This window comes from Notolabrus celidotus, chromosome 20 (genome assembly GCF_009762535.1).
Source record: "Notolabrus celidotus isolate fNotCel1 chromosome 20, fNotCel1.pri, whole genome shotgun sequence".
Classification (NCBI taxonomy): Eukaryota; Metazoa; Chordata; class Actinopteri; order Labriformes; family Labridae; genus Notolabrus; species Notolabrus celidotus.
The window spans coordinates 8740723-8758582 of record NC_048291.1 but is presented as its reverse complement, the minus strand read 5'-3'; the positions used below and the strand labels follow the sequence as shown (position 1 = coordinate 8758582).

At 38.7% G+C, this 17860-nt stretch overlaps 1 protein-coding gene across 10 annotated transcripts; it reads left to right on the top strand.

Moving 5' to 3' along the window:
- Nucleotides 1–492: 492 nt before the first annotated feature.
- On the top strand, nucleotides 493–15982 carry LOC117831769 (nucleoside diphosphate kinase B-like). Of its 10 annotated transcripts, none has more exons than XM_034710590.1 (5): nucleotides 493–3990; nucleotides 12803–12935; nucleotides 14216–14317; nucleotides 15488–15600; nucleotides 15693–15982. In XM_034710590.1, exons 2-5 carry the CDS (start codon nucleotides 12819–12821, stop codon nucleotides 15808–15810), a joined length of 450 nt encoding a protein of 149 aa, XP_034566481.1. In that variant the 5' UTR covers nucleotides 493–3990; nucleotides 12803–12818; the 3' UTR covers nucleotides 15811–15982. The 10 variants fall into 10 exon arrangements, with proteins under 10 accessions (XP_034566481.1, XP_034566482.1, XP_034566488.1 ...); XM_034710591.1 differs by lacking the exon at nucleotides 493–3990 and adding an exon at nucleotides 9839–10001; XM_034710597.1 differs by lacking the exon at nucleotides 493–3990 and adding an exon at nucleotides 10413–10431.
- Nucleotides 15983–17860: the final 1878 nt, after the last annotated feature.

The window sequence follows — 17860 nt, the reverse complement described above, 5'->3', positions numbered from 1 at the left end:
ACCCATCAGTAGAATGATTACTGAGGGATTAAATGGACTGAGAAGTAGTACCATTTTCTCATAGGCTTCTATCAAGCGGCAACCTCCAGTCTAACAATATGAGTCCAATGCGGAAGTCCTAGAAACTGCAGTCCATCCAGGATCTGCTTGAGGCTGGCTTCAGAAGTACCGGAAACCACATACACATCAATTCAAAAAGGATGATCTTTACAGCGGAAATAAACATGTTTACAGCCTGGTACAAAAGACGAGTGTAGTCTGGATAGTTCATTTCTCGATCGGTGCACACTGTGAGGGGGTGAATATTTTTTCTAATGCGGCAATTTCAAAGATATTAAGATTACGAGTCTTCCAATGAGAGGCACAGCTGACTTGATTGACAGGCGGGAACACTGTAGCTGTTGGCTAGAAGGCTCAAAGCCTGCCTCTTTACGTCACAATCGCTCGACAGCAGCAATATGGCTGTCGCCGAAGATTGGCCTCAAAACAGCGCTTCAGGAACAGATGGGTGACGTCCCGGATACTACGTCCATATTTTATACAGTCTATGGCTTCTATACAGTCAGACCGCTTTTAACAATCAGTAGAGTCGCCCCCTGCTGGACATTAGAAATAATGCAGGCTTTCAGACACTTGGAAGCTACATTAACTTCTTTAATACACACTACTCTTCAGAAAACAACCAAAGTTATTGCACCAAATGTTGAGCAGAGAAAGGAAATCAAAAACTAAACAGGAACAAATTGAAGAGTTTGGGTTTCAGTGTTTAGTCGACTTTAAACTTCTCTTTTTTTTGTGATTATTATTGGTAGATATTAAGTTAGATACCCGTGGCTTCTTCAACAGTTTGACTTTAATGCTGCTTTTCTATGGGAGTGCACTTTTCATGAATGGTTGTAATTGGTTTGAAGACTTGACATTTTTTTTAAAGAAATAGGAATCCCTTCGAAAATGGTGTGTTTGTGGTATTAACGGTTTTAAACATGCAAAAACAAATAGTATGTCCTTTAAGAAAGTGCTCACAACCTGATTGGACTGAAACCCAGGCAGCAGCCAATCAGCTGTGATGGCATCACACCAGAGAGACGGAATTAAGAGTTAAATCTTCTCAGTGTTTGTATCTACCTGCTGTCACATCGGAACGACCAATCGGCTTTGAGGAAGGACCGGATCCCGCCTGTAGAGCTGCTCTGCTGTCGACTGGCTCACTGGATGGGTGGGTTTCAAGGTCCAAAGGCAATAACAGAATGAAAGGAAGTGAAGCTGGTTGGTCAATTTATCACCGCAACGAAGCACTTTTGCCAAACCTCAGGGCTCAGAGACACAGAGAGGTTTTGTTTACTCTTTCTTCTTCTTTCAGTCGAGTTCGGTTCAGTTTGAGTCCGGTTGTGTTTCGATTGATTGATTGGTTCTGTGTTTGTACAGCTGATCACACTCAAGTCATATTTACTAAAATAATAATAATAGAAATTTACAGACATGTTGTTTTTCTGCTGTGATCACCACCAGGTCTGAGTCCATCCTGCTCACACTGAAACTGAAACTTGATATTGTTTTTTGATTTAGAGCTGCCTGCACTGTTAAAAAAAAAAAAACGACCATTTATCTAAAGTTGTTTTGTCTGAGGTCAAATCAGAGCAGCATTTTTTAACAGTGAGGATTAAACAAAGTGCTGTCTCATGAACACCTGAAAGACTTTTGAGAAGTTTGAAAATATAATAAGTTGAATGATATAGTTACTCAAATTTTAATCAGCAAAAGAAGAATTTGAATTCTTTTTTCTAAATCCACAGAAAAGTTCAGAGAAATGTGCTGTTATGACGCGACTTAAGACAAAATTACTCAAAATAAAATGTTTGTTTCTTTTGCAGTTCACTGAAGAGTTCCATTCAAACATTCAATGTACTTACATTTTGGTATATTATTATTATATACATTGAAATCTACTAGCTTCTAACAAAAGGAGACATTCTTTTACAGTACATGAAAAGAAAAAGCCGGCATGTAATTTAGCCCTAGAAAAATGTTAAATTTATAATCCAAATTCTGTGGCACATCAGTTTTTATAAAAAAACCTAAAACATATTTCAAGATTTTGTTTAAATTTCAGGATTTTTTTCATCAATATGAAATGTTGTCCTTGCTGGGAGTCACATTAATAGGCAGTTTAGTCAAAATAGTAAGTTTAGGAAATGTTAATTTTATCGTATAGTTTAAGTTGAAAATGATCAAAAATTCTGGGTAAGAGGTCATGAAGATATTTCGTTTCCAAAGTTTGAGTGAAACTCTTCAGCACATCAGGACAGCTCACATGTTTGTAAAAATGAACTCAAAGGTGTAAATGGTTTTAAAAAATGTCCTCTGTGCTCAGTTCTGGTGGCCGGTGAGACTTTTTATCATTCTCCATTTGTACCATAACATCCTGTTGAAAAAGCTCAGAGAGGATCATCCTGTCCAGAAACAGGTCAGCAAGTTCTTAACAAGTCACACCAAGACCAGGTCATATCTTACTCAACAAATTATATCCAAACTTTATTTATATATTTATATATTTATTTGTATGAAGTTTTCCAACCAAACACAATGCAACATGTTTAAACCCATATGGTGAAAAGCCACAAGCTTTAATCACACCCACTTCTGATGGCACAATGTGCTCACCACACCCACGGTACATTTCTACATCACTGTAGTTATTTAAGAACAGACACAGAGATGTTCAGCTGCTCTCTAGGGCATGATCTGTTTTTCCCTGTAATCTTTTTACAATAGAAGATCTTTGATTCGAGTTAGAAACTTAACAGAAATTTGTAAAATATGACGTGTGACCTGCCTGTTTCTGGACGGGATACAACCTGCAAAACTCCTCTATTTTAACAAGACCTAATACCTGATAGAGAGTCTTTGAATCTTTATTTTTAACTAAAAACAGAAGGAAAAATCTCCAGAGTCCCCCCAAAACACTGACTTGATTTCAGAATAGCAAGATCACAATTTAAAGTTTGAAGACTGAAAAAATAGCATGAACCCTCAAAGTCATAATCAAAACTCTGAAGATGACGAGATCAAAATCCCTAATCCCTAATTCCCAAGAACAGAAGTTTCACTTCAAACTGTCAAGTTGAATCTTCGTAATGTAACGCCCTCAATATTTGAGTTTAAAAACCAAGATAGAGTTAACTCGTGAAGAGTTGTGAGACACATTTAAAGAACAGTCTGATAGAAATTGTTGCCCGGACTCTGTATTTGCTGCCAAAGGTCTTGCTGAATCAGAGATGTTTTGTGGTGGTTTGGTCAGGAAGGATGAGATCATCACTAGTCTGCCAGTGGCTCTCTCAGGACCACTTCCTGGGTGTCAGGCGCTTTATTATGGATCCCACCGCAGTTCTGGGCAGAAATTGGAGTCCTGAATCCAAACTGGCTCTAAACGTAACCTGATGAAACATTTTTAACTTAAAACTAAATCGACCAAACTTTCAGACCAATCACAGCTCTGCCTGTAATTCTGCTGGGATTCATAATTTCAGTAGGCGACGGTCTCTTGGGTCAAGGCTGATCGCCGTGTCGCCTGAATGAAAACACTGAAAAATAAAAATGTGTACATAATGCAACTGTGTATATAAGCAAATACTAACGGAGACTCTATTTTATGTATGAGCTGAGAAGCTAGTGAAGCTAACTTAAGGAGAAGTATTTGATTTGATGTTTTTTTATTTGTAAAAGTGAGAAAGTGTACAGTGATGACAGACAGAGAAAGAAATGATGATGAATTTATGAATTTATGAATTGTACAGTTGAATCTCTTCAGTTTGATTGTTCTTTTGATTTTTATCTAAAGCTTGGGGTTGTTTCTGTTTGTTTTTCTTTTGTACAGAAGTGGTTGTTTACATTGATACGAGTCCTTATTTTTGTGAACGTCAGACAGACGTGATTGGAGCAGAGGCCAAGGAGGAGGCGGTGCCTGGAGAGGCGGAGTCATAAAGCAAAAATGTAAGGAGAAAACAACAAATAGAAAAAGAGTCACTATGAGTTGTTGCTGCCTCATTAAAATTTTGATAGAGGTTCCCACCAAGTGTTTAAGATAATTGAAATTCAGAAATGTCAAAAAAACAATGTGAAATATTTTTGAATACCATTTACGTATAAGACATGGAGGTGAAAAATCCCCCTAAAGTTTCAGTATTATGTATGGAAGAGTATTACAGCCAGGGACGGAAAAAAAGATAGGAGAAAGATTATGATGCACTTCATGAGTTAAGTAAAAAAAAAGTTGAAATTCAATTTTGTGAGTGAAGTCGGCAGTTACGAAGCAGTGATGTCACACTTTAAAATAAAACTGCTCCAAGCTGCTTCGGAATATTGTATTTTCAGTATGCTACAATCCTGTGTTCATTGCTGTTTTAAGGAGATTAGAGACCAAAAAAACCTTCAGCAGTATTTATTTTAAGATTTCCCTGTGATGGGAAAGAGAAGAAGAGATCAGTGAAAGACAAAACATCTTTTAAGTTCCCAGAAGGTAGCATAAAGCCATCGGTGTATGTTAATTACTGATGTATCAAACACCAATATGAGTAACCTTTGAAGTCTTCAACAAAAATAATAATCTAGACATTTAACATTACCTTACAAGAGGCCAGTTGAGGTGTAAAATGGTGTTAAATTGGTTTTCTGGAGAGACATTGGTTGTGACTCAGCTGAAATGTTCAAACATGGCAGGGTTTTTTCTGAATGGATATGAATCTGGTCTCGCCTCCTCTGGACTCGTTGCTCCCTCTGCTGTCACACTACAGACACTGAAATAAAAAACTCTGGACAACAAAACTCTGACTCCCACTCACTCCATGTGTCTCTGTTTCACTTTTACCTGCAACACAAACCCTCAGCAGTGCAGCACTTCAAGTAAGAGCTCTATCCAAGAGAGGATGATTAAACATGATATCCAAATGTGCCTAAAACTACTATGAAGGCACTTTTATTGTTGTGAGTAGAAACACTTTGGACTTCTATTTCATTCAGTGCTTAGAGAGGAATGAGTCCATACAAACATGCAAGTAGGCTCCCACTCTGTATAACTGGCAGAAAATAGATCCTGGCAACGGTTTGCTCCTAGACAGTCATCAGGCAAAACCTGATACCTGATGAAGATCTAGTGTTGAAACGCCGTCAATGAATTCAGACATTGTGCTGGAGTGTGCGTGCACTGTCACTATGGTAGCATTAAGGAATTATGTGTGCAAAGTTAACCTTTAAAGAGGGATTTATGTTAACCACGTTCTCTACTTTATGTGCAGTCAATGTTGTAATCAAGTTCCCAAACCTCGAGTTCAAGTCTGGTCTTGAGTTCTTGGTGTTTATTTCAGAGTTGAGTACAAGTTACTAAAGAAGACTCTGAGTCAAGTCAGAGTGGAATCCCTGAGACCGCGTCTCGGTCGAGTCCTCGTTATTAGTATTGTTGTTAATTATAAGAAGCACCACGTGTCAGTCAGTTACAGCACTGTGCGACAGGCGTAAATGCGCACTAGATCCTTTGTAATGTGGAGACAGTTATCGTTTCTGCTGGGGTGGGATCAATAAACTCTGATACCAACAACCCACACGCCATTAATCAGAATTTTCACAAATTAAATACTTTGGGCCCGGTGGTTGAGTCACTTTAGGGGCTAACATTAATGTTAGTTTTCTAACATACAGTAACCTAAAGTACAAGTAGGTTCGCTTTTGCATCTCACTTGCTCTTCTGGTTGCATCCTGGACAGATCTCTGTTGAAGTTTGACTCTGTCCCTGTGAACTACTCAATGGTTATCTTACATATCAAACATGTTGCACAGCTCTTGCTTGCATTCAATGTAAAATCTTTGAAAGGAAAACTCAGGAAAACTGGAGTTTCTTTAGGATCCTGACAGTTTCTTTAGGATCCTAACATGTGTCACATAATGAACTCTTACATATTTTTTTCTTTTTTGGGGGGGGCGACCTGAATTAGAGGGGAGGACAGTGGATATAGCTGGAAACAGGGAGAGAAAATGGGGGAATGAAATGTGGGAAAGAGGCCACAGGCTGGAATCTAACCCGGGCTAATTGCTTCATGGGCACGAGATTTAGCCTTTAGGCTTACACTAAAATTCTAACAAAAACTATAAAACAGTCTTTACACGCTCCATCTCCATTGTCCTAATGTAGTCAATAGTCACGAGTCACGAGTCCTGAAAACTAGGCTTTGGGTTGGACTCAAGTCTAAATCCTGGACTCCAGCTTTACAACACTGGCTGTAAACAAAAACTACAGCAGAGACTCATGGAAATGTAGTTCTTTCCTGCAGGTATTCTACAATAACCAAAGTATTGGACACTGGACTGGACACACTCACATGCTGCCTTGATGATCAAACTGGAGGAATGAATTCTAGAAATACTCCATTTATGTAGAGTTACAACATTTAAAAACTCACCAAGGTAGAAGTATGTTTTCTGCAAAATGTGGTTAATAATCAAAAGAAAAAAATCTCCATGCATTTGAACAGTGGTCAAAATAAAAAACAAATGACTTTGCACAACCAAAGCTCCTTAAATGTTTCAACAGATCAACTTTTTGGTTGATTGAAATAATATTTCATTCAAATATTAATGTTAGACTCAGGGTAATCTGCAGTGCTAGTGCATGCAACTACATGAGTACTTCCAGATCATGCAATGCAACTACATCTCAGACAAATGTATTGCACTTTTTACAATGTCACAAAGGTCAGAACAAGACTGTTCACCGGATTAAGAAGAATCAGACTTAACTGCACAATGACAAGTTTGATTTTCATGTCTGTGCATACTGCTGTACAATATAATTACACTCTGGTAAGGTTTTGATTGCAGGATTCATGGTTAAGTCTTTTCATTATGTCGTGTTAGCACTTTACTGTAACTGAGTACTTCTCCCACCACTTATCTTGATATCATTCTTGTACATATAAAGCAGTGAAACAGGTCAGTAACATTAGAACCATTCAGCTGTGATCCAAATTCTCTGCAATGTAAGATGATTAAAATCTGGAGTGAGTGCGTGAGAGGGGAGGTGTGTTTTAATTTCAGCTGATAGGGTCCCAGTGTCCGCCCCCCAAGGGCTGTAGATCGGACCAGCACCCTACAGGGAGGACAGCTTTCCATCCCTGATTAGGAGAAGGTTTATATTTAGGGTCAAATTTGGGGGAAGGGTGAAGGTAGGGGGCTTCAGATTAAAGACACGTATGGTGGAGAGTGTTGGAGTGTGTTTGCACAGCAGCAGTGGAGTGTGTGTGTCAGTTTCAGTCTATTTCAGTTCCTATATAGCAGGTGCCAATGAGAACCCCCTTACATAATACATTACACCTGTTTCCTTAACAGAAGGAGGAGACTGATGGAAGAGGTGATCAAATAAACACTCCATCACAAGTGAAAGCCACTCTTTCAACGTCTCTATTCGATCAAAGTACTGACAGTAGAACAAGCTTTGTTCAAACGTAAGAATTAAAGGGCCATTACTCCTGCTATTTCATAATTCATATCACTTACTTTAAGTGTTTTATCACTGATAAGTTAGTTTATTGGCACGTTAGATTTTTTTTATATGCTTAGTGTTTTATTTTAAATCTTCAAACTACCAAGAACAATAGCTGCCACTTTATCACAGTGTAGTAATGGTAGCAAAATTTAAGATTATAAAATTATTTAATAATTTAACTTAGGTAAACTTTTTAAATCAAATATTTTTTTATTTTTTTTTTACAAAGTATGATTCTCTCAAAAATGCACACAGTGATAATTGATTGAGTGATTAAATATGACACTAACAGGTGCAACAACAACTCTATAACAGTTGAAATGAAAAATAGATGTTTGTTAAACATACATTTTGTATATGTGATGGATAGAACAGTTACCGCAAGTAAGGCCAGAACCTTTAGAGCTCCCCCTACTGACTTGCTGCAGTACAGGTTATAAACCCCGCCTCCTCCACTACAACAGTTGGAACTTTAAAATTAAAATACATGTCAAATATATGTTTCTTAAAAACGCTTATTGCATACATAGTTCTTATGATTATTGACAGCTCTAATGAAAGCTCCCTTTCTCATGGAGCTGTTTTTGGTGAAAAATAACAACTTTCTCTACAAAGACTGAGTCCACTTCTGCAGGAATCCATTTAGTAAAGTTGTCAGACAGTTAGAGCAACAATCTGAGCCTGTCAGGGACAAAAACAAGAGCTCTAAGAGGATGCAATTTGCTTTAAAGACGACCAGCTAGCTACCTATAGCTGCTATCTTGAATTTTGTCTGCTCTTAAGTTAATTTGAGAAGCTGCTTTTGTCTCCCACTGTCTAAAATCAAGTCCCTATTTCTTCCAAAATACAAAGATTGTATAACAATAGAAAAAAGATGGTTGTTAAAAGTAAATAGGTAGTGCAGAAATAGAAATTAGGGTAATATAGCAATATCATCTCAGGGGGTTAGGACAGCAAAGGGTCTCCTATTTCAGATTTCCCACTGACTGCTTTACCACCAATATAAGCCTCCATGCCAACCACATCATCATCTGTATAGCAACAAAATCTCAAGCTCTCTGACTGGATGTCTTGAAATACTATCCGGGTCTTTTAGTCATGAATCAAATGCTGTATTTAAAAAAGGTGGACATGACAGTTTATCTTGATATACATTTTGAACTTCTGACCTCCTGCTGTGCTCCAACATACAGATGGCACCAGTGAATAGACTGATGCAGCAGGTAATCTGAACACTGATATCTGAGTGAAGCAGCAGGTTCAGTGAGTTCAGACTGTGGATCAGACACAGCCGTGTTGACAGGACTGATCATGAGCCAAAACACTATATGGGAGATATACTGACATGTTCTGATGCTCCTATCATGTATGTTCTTCACATGTGTGTTACTATTGATAGACAGATGTACTTAATGTAGCAGGTAGCTCTGCTCCATCATTCATTGTTCCTCATCATCCTGGTTTTAAGTGCATTTATCTGACAACCAAGCAGGCAGACAGCATCAAGTCATTATTAATACTGTATAATGTATGCCGTATCTAAACTCAGGTATTTATTGATGAATTTTAATATGGGCTTTCCTTTTTCGGGAAGCAGCCTGAGGATCATGGGTACTGTAGTATTTGAAACACACTGCACAAACCAAAGTGAGGCTGAAAAAGCTCACTTGAAAAAGTCTTAAATGAAAAAAGAAGTTATTTCTTTGCAAATAAAATCCACCTTGTATTATAATTATATTTCCAGAATGTCCTTACTTTGCACAAACATTCATGTTTCAAAAACAGCAGATTTTCTGAAATGTCTGCACCTCACACAGTCTTTAGTTTCCAAAAATGTCCTTACTTTGCACACAGGGTTAGCCTAGAATTTTGGGCCCCATGAAAAAATGTAAGGGCCCCACTACTTCCCCACTGCAGACGTTCTTTAGGGGCCCCTGTACGTCATGTGCCCTTGAATAATGTCCTTACTTTGTATTCTATAAAATATGTTTTCACTACAACAAAATTTAGAGCCCAACAACAAAAGATCAAATTTATTCCACAAATCTCCAACTTCTCAAAAAAATGTCCTTGGTAAGAGTTTCCAATTTTTCAGGGTGAATAGAATCAACTGTATTCAATGTTAAGACATTTGTAGAAAAGCTTTAAAATAATTTGCCAGGTCCCACATTTTGGGTTCCCACAAAGATACAAAGACAAACACACAGATACACACTGATCTTGTGACTCCTGGACAGATCTGTCCACCAGCAGCACAGATTCAGCCATTCATACTCTACGCACCAAGTCCAGCTGCCAAAATACACACACACACAAACACACGCAGACGTATTTTTAGACTTTTAGGACTTCCCCTCACCTCCACCTCCTGCAGCGCATCCTTTAAATAGAGCCCCTATTTGGGTTTTAGGCTTTGGTGATCACTTCCCCGCTGCTCGTCTTCACAAGTTCTCCTCAACCCCAAACCAAGGTAGATATCATACACAGATCAAGACACTTTATTTTTTTATTCTCACTTATTTTGTCACAATGACATTTACAATTAACACAACAAAAACACTGATAGTAGCTTGAACCCTGGACAATCTGCTGCAAGGAGCTCACTAGTGTCTGCGTGCTGCACGTACATTCACAGAAGTGATGCAACGAGTAACAGTTGTGACTTAAGCTGTCATGATTCTAACTCAATGTATTCTAACTATACATTTGATGCAATATCTCAAACCCTTTTCCTCCTGCCTTAGCTGCACAAACACACTTTTAGACAGTCAGTGTTGGGAGTTTTCTTGATGCACTACATTGTGCAAGTGTTGTCCTGCTAGCTGTGTCTGCTTTCTGACTGCAGCATCTGCAGACACATTTCCAACTTAACTTTTTTTATTATTTCCTCAAACAAATAAGTAATGTTGACATACTGTAAGCTTGTATAGAAAATCCAGTTGTCATTTTGTCCTCTGAAAGTTATGTGCATTTGTTGTCCAGCAGCAACATGTGCTTCGTCTTCTGTAGTGACATGCTTAACAGCTGCAGACAGAAGGAGCACTCAGTGACCAAACTACAAGTTTACATTCTCATAGAGGGAATTTCAAGTGTCACTTCTTTGTGGAATGACTTTTGAAATAAATTTGAAAAAAATGTTACAACTCTTTCTGCTGCAAACTGTTTGAAAATGGACTTCTGCATACATGTTTTTCAGAGTTGCAAAAAGGCTGATTCTAAAAAACAAAAACAGAACTACAATCAGTAGCAGTAGCAGTTCATCCACTACTACTGCTTTTACTTCTACTTCTACTACATCTACCAACCAAATATGTTCTAAAAAGTTACATACAAATGTAAAAAAGAAAATACTTACATAAGAAAGTTTGCATGGAGCTTTACCTTCTCATTCTACCACTTTAAAAGCATAAACATATAAGGAATACTTTTGTCAAAATGTCAAAATTGCACAAAGACAAAACAAAAAGAAATAAATTAAGGAAGAAATTTAATACAAAAATTGTAGTCAGCCTAAACAAAAATCTGCAGTTTTTTTTTCTATTCATATGAAGACATAAGTACATCCATACTAGTATATTTTAGTACTGCTAAACTTTGGTAATGATCACATTTCTGAGCTACATGTTGAAACAGAAATAGACTTTAAAATCTTCATCTCACACCAGTCAGAGCTCCATGTGCTTCAAACAGCTGTTAATCGCAGACGCAAACCACCTTACAGTCAGTCCAGTCCTGATTGGTTCACTAAGCCAATACCTCATACAGTACTGTTTCTGTGTAAGTGAACCGACTGGTTGAATTTTAAGAAGTTTTTTTTAAGTGTAATATATTGTGATGAACACTTTGATGTTTGAAAATGTAATAATTTGTCCAAAATGCAACAGAGGAATCAAATGCTGTCCAGAAAAGGCTTATTTTACTAATACTATTTTAATTGTTACTTTCTAAGGAAAATATTTAGGATTTTTGCTAGCATAAGCTCAAAACTTAAGTGAAAGCTACAGTGAGGAGTTTTTATCTGGTTACAAGACAGACTGGTATTACTATAGATGAATCTAAATGACCTACAAAAGCAAGCCAGACCATCAGTTATAAGATTGATTACACCTATAGTTATTTTTGATGTGTAAATAGCTGGCGGGGTCGCGAGTGTAGGTGTCAGACAAATGAAGTGACTTCAAACTAATGAAATATCCGTCTTCCTGTCTTCCATGACCGTGAGATTCTTTGTTAGAAAACCCTATATACATATATAAGAGGAAAAAAATCAGCAAAGAAAAAAGAGGTACCCCTTTTTCCACAGGGGGCGCCAAAATCAACACCAACCTAAAGTTCCCTACAGGAGCTTTAACTGAGGGAATTCACAGAGCTAAACAATTGGAATGAGTTGTGTTACACCTGTATTAATATCAGTAATTTTGTAAGATTTTTTAAAGTGTTTTGTTTGTTTTAGATGGTCAGGATTTAAAGGGGAAGAACGTTTGGCGACAATAAATTGTTAGGATTAATATGAAGGAAATCTGATCGGTATAGTCAGAGTTGAGATGTCTGCACTGTCTGCCTGTCCAACATCAAGACAGAAACAAGTCATAAAATGTTTTGTTTGATAAATCAGCAGAATATGACCTCGATATGTGACCCTGAACCCTAATTAGACTCTCAGAAACATCACCCCTGAAGCTGGTGGGAGTTTTTCCGCTCTCTCAGCCTGAATTCCTGCCAGAGCCACCTGCCCTCAGCTCGTATCGGCTTCACATGAACAGATACCAACAGGCAGTATAATTAGAAAACCAGGCAGCCGGAGCTTTGTCTGAACCGGTGTCGTCTTTCACTGAACGGTGTCTCTAGGCTGAGAGAGAAGAGCACGTTGCCAGAAAAACTCGAGCCAGTGTTTCATTCACATTCAGCAGATTGAAGTGTCTCTAATGGGGAGTAACTGAGCTCATACATGAAACACATGATCTAAGGATGATACTGACCTGCTGTCATCTACAATTAGGGAGTTATACATGATGGACACGTCTGTAATGCGATCATGCTACATTAATAAAGGAGAGTTAAGGGAATAAGTGCAAGTAGACCGTATAAGAAGTGGGTGTAGCCACAGTGACATTATTCATTAGTTTGTGGTCTACTGCAGCAAAGCCTCATGCCCTTAGAACCAGGTGTTACCATATTTGAATGAGGGGATGGAGCTTTCATATAACAGTTTAGTAATTGACTTACAGTTTTAAATTGTGCCCTTTCTTCTGTCCTGTTTTGTATCTGCAGCCTTCAATCAGCAGAAATGGAGCGTACCTTCCTTGCTGTGAAGCCTGATGGCGTCATGAGAGGTCTGTGTGGTGAGATCATCAAGCGTTTTGAGACCAGAGGCTTCAGGCTGGTTGCCGCCAAATTCGTGCAGGTAAGCATTGCGACAGGTGGATAATGATTCTAATCCCCCAAAAAAGTATTGGGTTAGGACTTTATTTTATGAACAAGTATGACTGAATACAGGGAGGAACTCCAACACACAAAGTCTTCCTCAGAAAACAAAAAGATAAAAGTACAGGACATTTTCTTCCCTATTATTGTTGGGCTTGGCCTGTATTTTGACGGGACAACTAGAGAGGGACAGGAACTAGGGGAATGGCATGTACTTTACAAACTCATGCCAGGACCGGGAATCGATCCTACAACCAACGCAATTAGGACTGGTTTGCAGATTATCACAACTTTTTAACTTGTTTTTAAAATGTCTGACACATTTCCATTATTATATTTTAACACATGTATAGCCCCTTTTAAGGCAAATAAATTGTCCTTACAAAGATAGAGGGGCAGGAACAACCACTGAGTAGGTATTGGATTTGGGGGAGGAGATGACAGCTGTTGAGTTGATGAATGTCTCAGCTCCTCTGAAGGACTCACACTCGAATCACTATCGCACAGTTATTAAAGTTATTCCCGGCTGTTGTTACAATGTTACAATGTTACAATGTCATTTAGCAGACGCTTTTATCCAAAGCGACGTACATACAAGGCAAGAACAACACAAGCAAAGATCTAGACAAGAGGAAACAAGATCAGTAAGAGTAACAAAGTGCCTCAAGTCAATTTGGGTGCAGGTACTGCCAAGCAGTGTAAAGGCAATGCACAAAAATAAGTAAGGAATTTTTTTTTTATTTTTTTTTCCCTGAAATAAGGAACATCCACAATGAAGCAACCAACCAATTTAAGACCTTCCATTATCATCATCAACAATTAACATCACCACAATAATGACCAAAGTACCAAGTGCTGGGTCCCTCAAGAGCTGAACACAGATTCCCAGAGTTGTTGTGTTTGGCAGTGTTAATCCCTACGGTGTCTTTGCATTTTAATAATCTATGTACACTAGAGGAAGAACTCAAAGAGAGGTTCAGACAGATTAGAAATGACTTACACTGGGTAAAAAAGAAATGACTTTGCTTCACATCGTCAGAGATACGGAGTAGTGTGTCGTCGGCGTAGAGGTGGCATGATTGTTCTTAAGAATTGAACAACCTTATGTTTGCACGTATTGACAAAAAATGGATAAAATACATACAAATATAAAGTTAAGTAACACCACATCAGAATCATCAAAAGGCGAATGTCCTTAAGTTTCTTAGCACAGCTGTGTATTTGCATTAACATAACAGTATTTCGTCTATGTATTTTAAGGCATCTGAGGACCACATGAAGAACCACTACCTGGACCTGAAGGACATGCCTTTCTACGCTGGTCTCTGCAAATACATGTCCTCCGGACCCGTCTTGGCGATGGTAAACACACACACCACATAAAGTACACTGACACATGGTCATCCTGTACATCTCTGGCACTCTGTGAGATATCTTTCTCTTTTTATCTCTTTCCATTTAATCAACACTGTCTCACTCTCTCTCTCCTCTTTCTATCTGTACTCACTCGCCCAGCTGTCCTTGTTCTCTCTTCACACCCTCTTTGTTTTCAAGGTCTCTCTCCTCTCTCTTTATAGAGTCAAACACTGTCAGATTCACACTTAGAGGTCATGACCTCTAAAAGGACATTCACATGACAGATCATCTCTGACGTGTTACAGATTCCTTTACACTCACAGCACTGGAGTCTATGCTCAGCAGCATTTCTTTAGACAGTGACAGCAGAGATAAAGATTGCTTTATTTCTTTCACTGAAGAAAACATATTAGCCTAATGTGAAAGGATGAAAACAACTATAAGTATTCACATTTTTGAATACATTTTAGAATAAATAAAAGTACTCCGTTATAAGTGCAGTAAAAAACTTTACTCTTACTGTTCAACTACTGAATATTTTAACACTGAAGGATTATTCCACAGTAGTCGAGGTAATCTTGAAGTAAAAGTTGAATCAGGTTTTCTCTTTTGGCCAAGTCCCTAATAACAAAATTATCAATTTAACATGCAGAGTTCGATATCATCAGCATAACGATTAACATACATGCAATGTATGCAGTTAAGGGAACAGTATGGAAGCAACTACAGACATAGATTTTGGTACTTTATGTTAAGCTAACTGCTGATGTTTACCAACTATTGTGATTAACTAATAGACTGTTAACAATAAGAGGAAGGAGCCTCACTATGACTGATTAAGACGGAGAGTTTTATGTCATCGGCGTAGCGATTGCTAACAATACTACACTTACTGATAATGAAAACTTAAGACTGCAATCAATAATAATATATATATATATATATATATATATATATATATATATATATATATATTACGATTAGGAAAGTGCACATTAATTGATATATCAGTAATAAGTAACCCATGCATTCCTACCTCCCTCTAAACATTTTTGTATAATCAGTGTAATAAACGTTAAATGCTCTGAACAACTCTGATTGATGACTTCATTTGATTATATGAGTAGGCATACCTTCTTGACCACATTGGTAACAGGTGTGTAAATGTGTCCTCAGGTATGGGAGGGTCAGAACATTGTGAAGCTGGGCAGGATGATGCTGGGTGAGACAAACCCAGCTGACTCCAAGCCTGGCAGCATCCGTGGAGACCTGTGCATCAACATCGGCAGGTGAGGACAGATTTACAGATGTTTAATAAATAAGCATCAGTATTCTCTATGTATTTGAATTCATGTATCCTAACCTTCCTCTCTTTCCTCAGGAACATCATCCACGGCAGCGACACCCTGGAGAATGCCAAGAAAGAGGTCGACCTGTGGTTCAAGGCTGAGGAGTTTGTCAACTACACACCCATGGCCCAGGCCTGGCTGTACGAGTAAACTTGCCCATCATCAACCACCAGTAAACTACACCCAACTGGACCCAACCCACCCTGCAAACCCCACCCTTGTAACACCTGTCCTTCATACAGTCAATCCTCTGACTTGGTCTTCATTCATCAGTCCAAAGCATGTAACACTCATCAATAAAGTGCCATGTTAACAACAACAACGGTTTCTGTTTCTGGTGCAAGCTGCTCTTTCTTTGTCACCAGCCAAACGTCTGCAGCAATGTCTCTATCTACTTTTTACATTTGTTATCTCTGCAACACCCAGTACCTCAGGTTCTGGATGTCCTAGCCACCTCTATCTTTGCTTGCAACTATACAGTAACGACAGTTTTCTACATGTTGCTTAACAACTCTTATATTTACCAAAAAGAACATTTTCCTAATAAGTTTATGGTCTCAATATTTAGTTGCAAGTGTTCCTCAACACAGCGTGGTGCTCATTTTGTAAAAGCATTTAGAATCAAACAGACCACAAAGCAGGGGAAGATTTAGGGTGAGGATACCTGAGATTTACAAGTCGCCATCTACAGTGGGGCAAAAAAGTATTTAGTCAGCCACTGATTTTGCAATTTCTCCTACATAGAAAGATGAGAGAGGTCTGTAATTTTCATCAGAGGTACACTTCAACTATGAGAGACAAAATGAGAGAAAAAAATCCAGGAAATCACATTGTAGGATTTTTAAAGAATTTATTTGTAAATTATGGTGGAAAATACGTATTTGGTCACCCACAAACAAGCAAGATTTCTGGCTCTCACAGACCTGTAACTTCTTCTTTAAGAAGCTCTTCTGTCCTCCACTCGTTACCTGTATTAATGGCACTTGTTTGAACTCGTTATCTGTATAAAAGACACCTGTCCACAGCCTCAAACAGTCAGACTCCAAGCTCAACCATGGCCAAGACCAAAGAGCTGTCGAAGGACACCAGGAAGAAAATTGTGGATCTGCACCAGGCTGGGAAGAGTGAATCTACAATAGGCAAGCAGGTTGGTGTGAATAAATCAACTGTGGGAGCAATTGTAAGAAAATGGAAGACATACAAGACCATTGATAATCTCCCTCGTTCTGGGGCCCCACGCAAGATCTCATCCCGTGGGGTCAAAATGATCATGAGAATGGTGAGCAAAAATCCCAGAACTACACGGAGGGACCTGATGAATGACCTGCAGAGAGCCGGGACCAAAGTAACAAAGGCTACCATCAGTTACACACTACGCCGAGAGGGACTCAAATCCTGTAGCGCCAGGTGTGTCCCCCTGCTTAAGCCAGTACCTGTCCAGGCCCGTCTGAAGTTTGCCAGAGAGCATATGGATGATCCAGAAGAGGACTGGGAGAATATCATGTGGTCAGATTAAACCAAAATAGAACTTTTTGGTAAAAACTCAACTTGTGGTGTTTGGAGGAAGAAGAATGCTGAGTTGCATCCCAAGAACACCATACCTACTGTGAAGCATGGGGGTGGAAACCTCATGCTTTGGGGCTGTTTTTCTGCAAAGGGGACAGGACGACTGATCCGTGTTAAGGGAAGAATGAACGGGGCCATGTATCGTGAGATTTTAAGCCAAAACCTCCTTCCATCAGTGAGAGCATTGAAGATGGAACGTGGCTGGGTCTTCCAGCATGACAATGATCCCAAACACACTGCTCGGGCAACGAAGGAGTGGCTCCGTAAAAAGCATTTCAAGGTCCTGGAGTGGCCAAGCCAGTCTCCAGACCTCAACCCCATAGAAAATTTGTGGAGGGAGTTGAAAGTCTGTGTTGCCCAGCGACAGTCCCAAAACATCACTGCTCTAGAGGAGATCTGCATGGAGGAATGGGCCAAAATACCAGCTACAATGTGTGCAAACCTGGTGAAGACTTACAGGAAACGTTTGACCTCTGTCATTGCCAACAAAGGGTATGTTACAAAGTATTGAGTTGAACTTTTGTTAATGACCAAATACTTATTTTCCACCATAATTTACAAATAAATTCTTTAAAAATCCTCAATGTGATTTCCTGGATTTTTTTTCTCATTTTGTCTCTCATAGTTGAAGTGT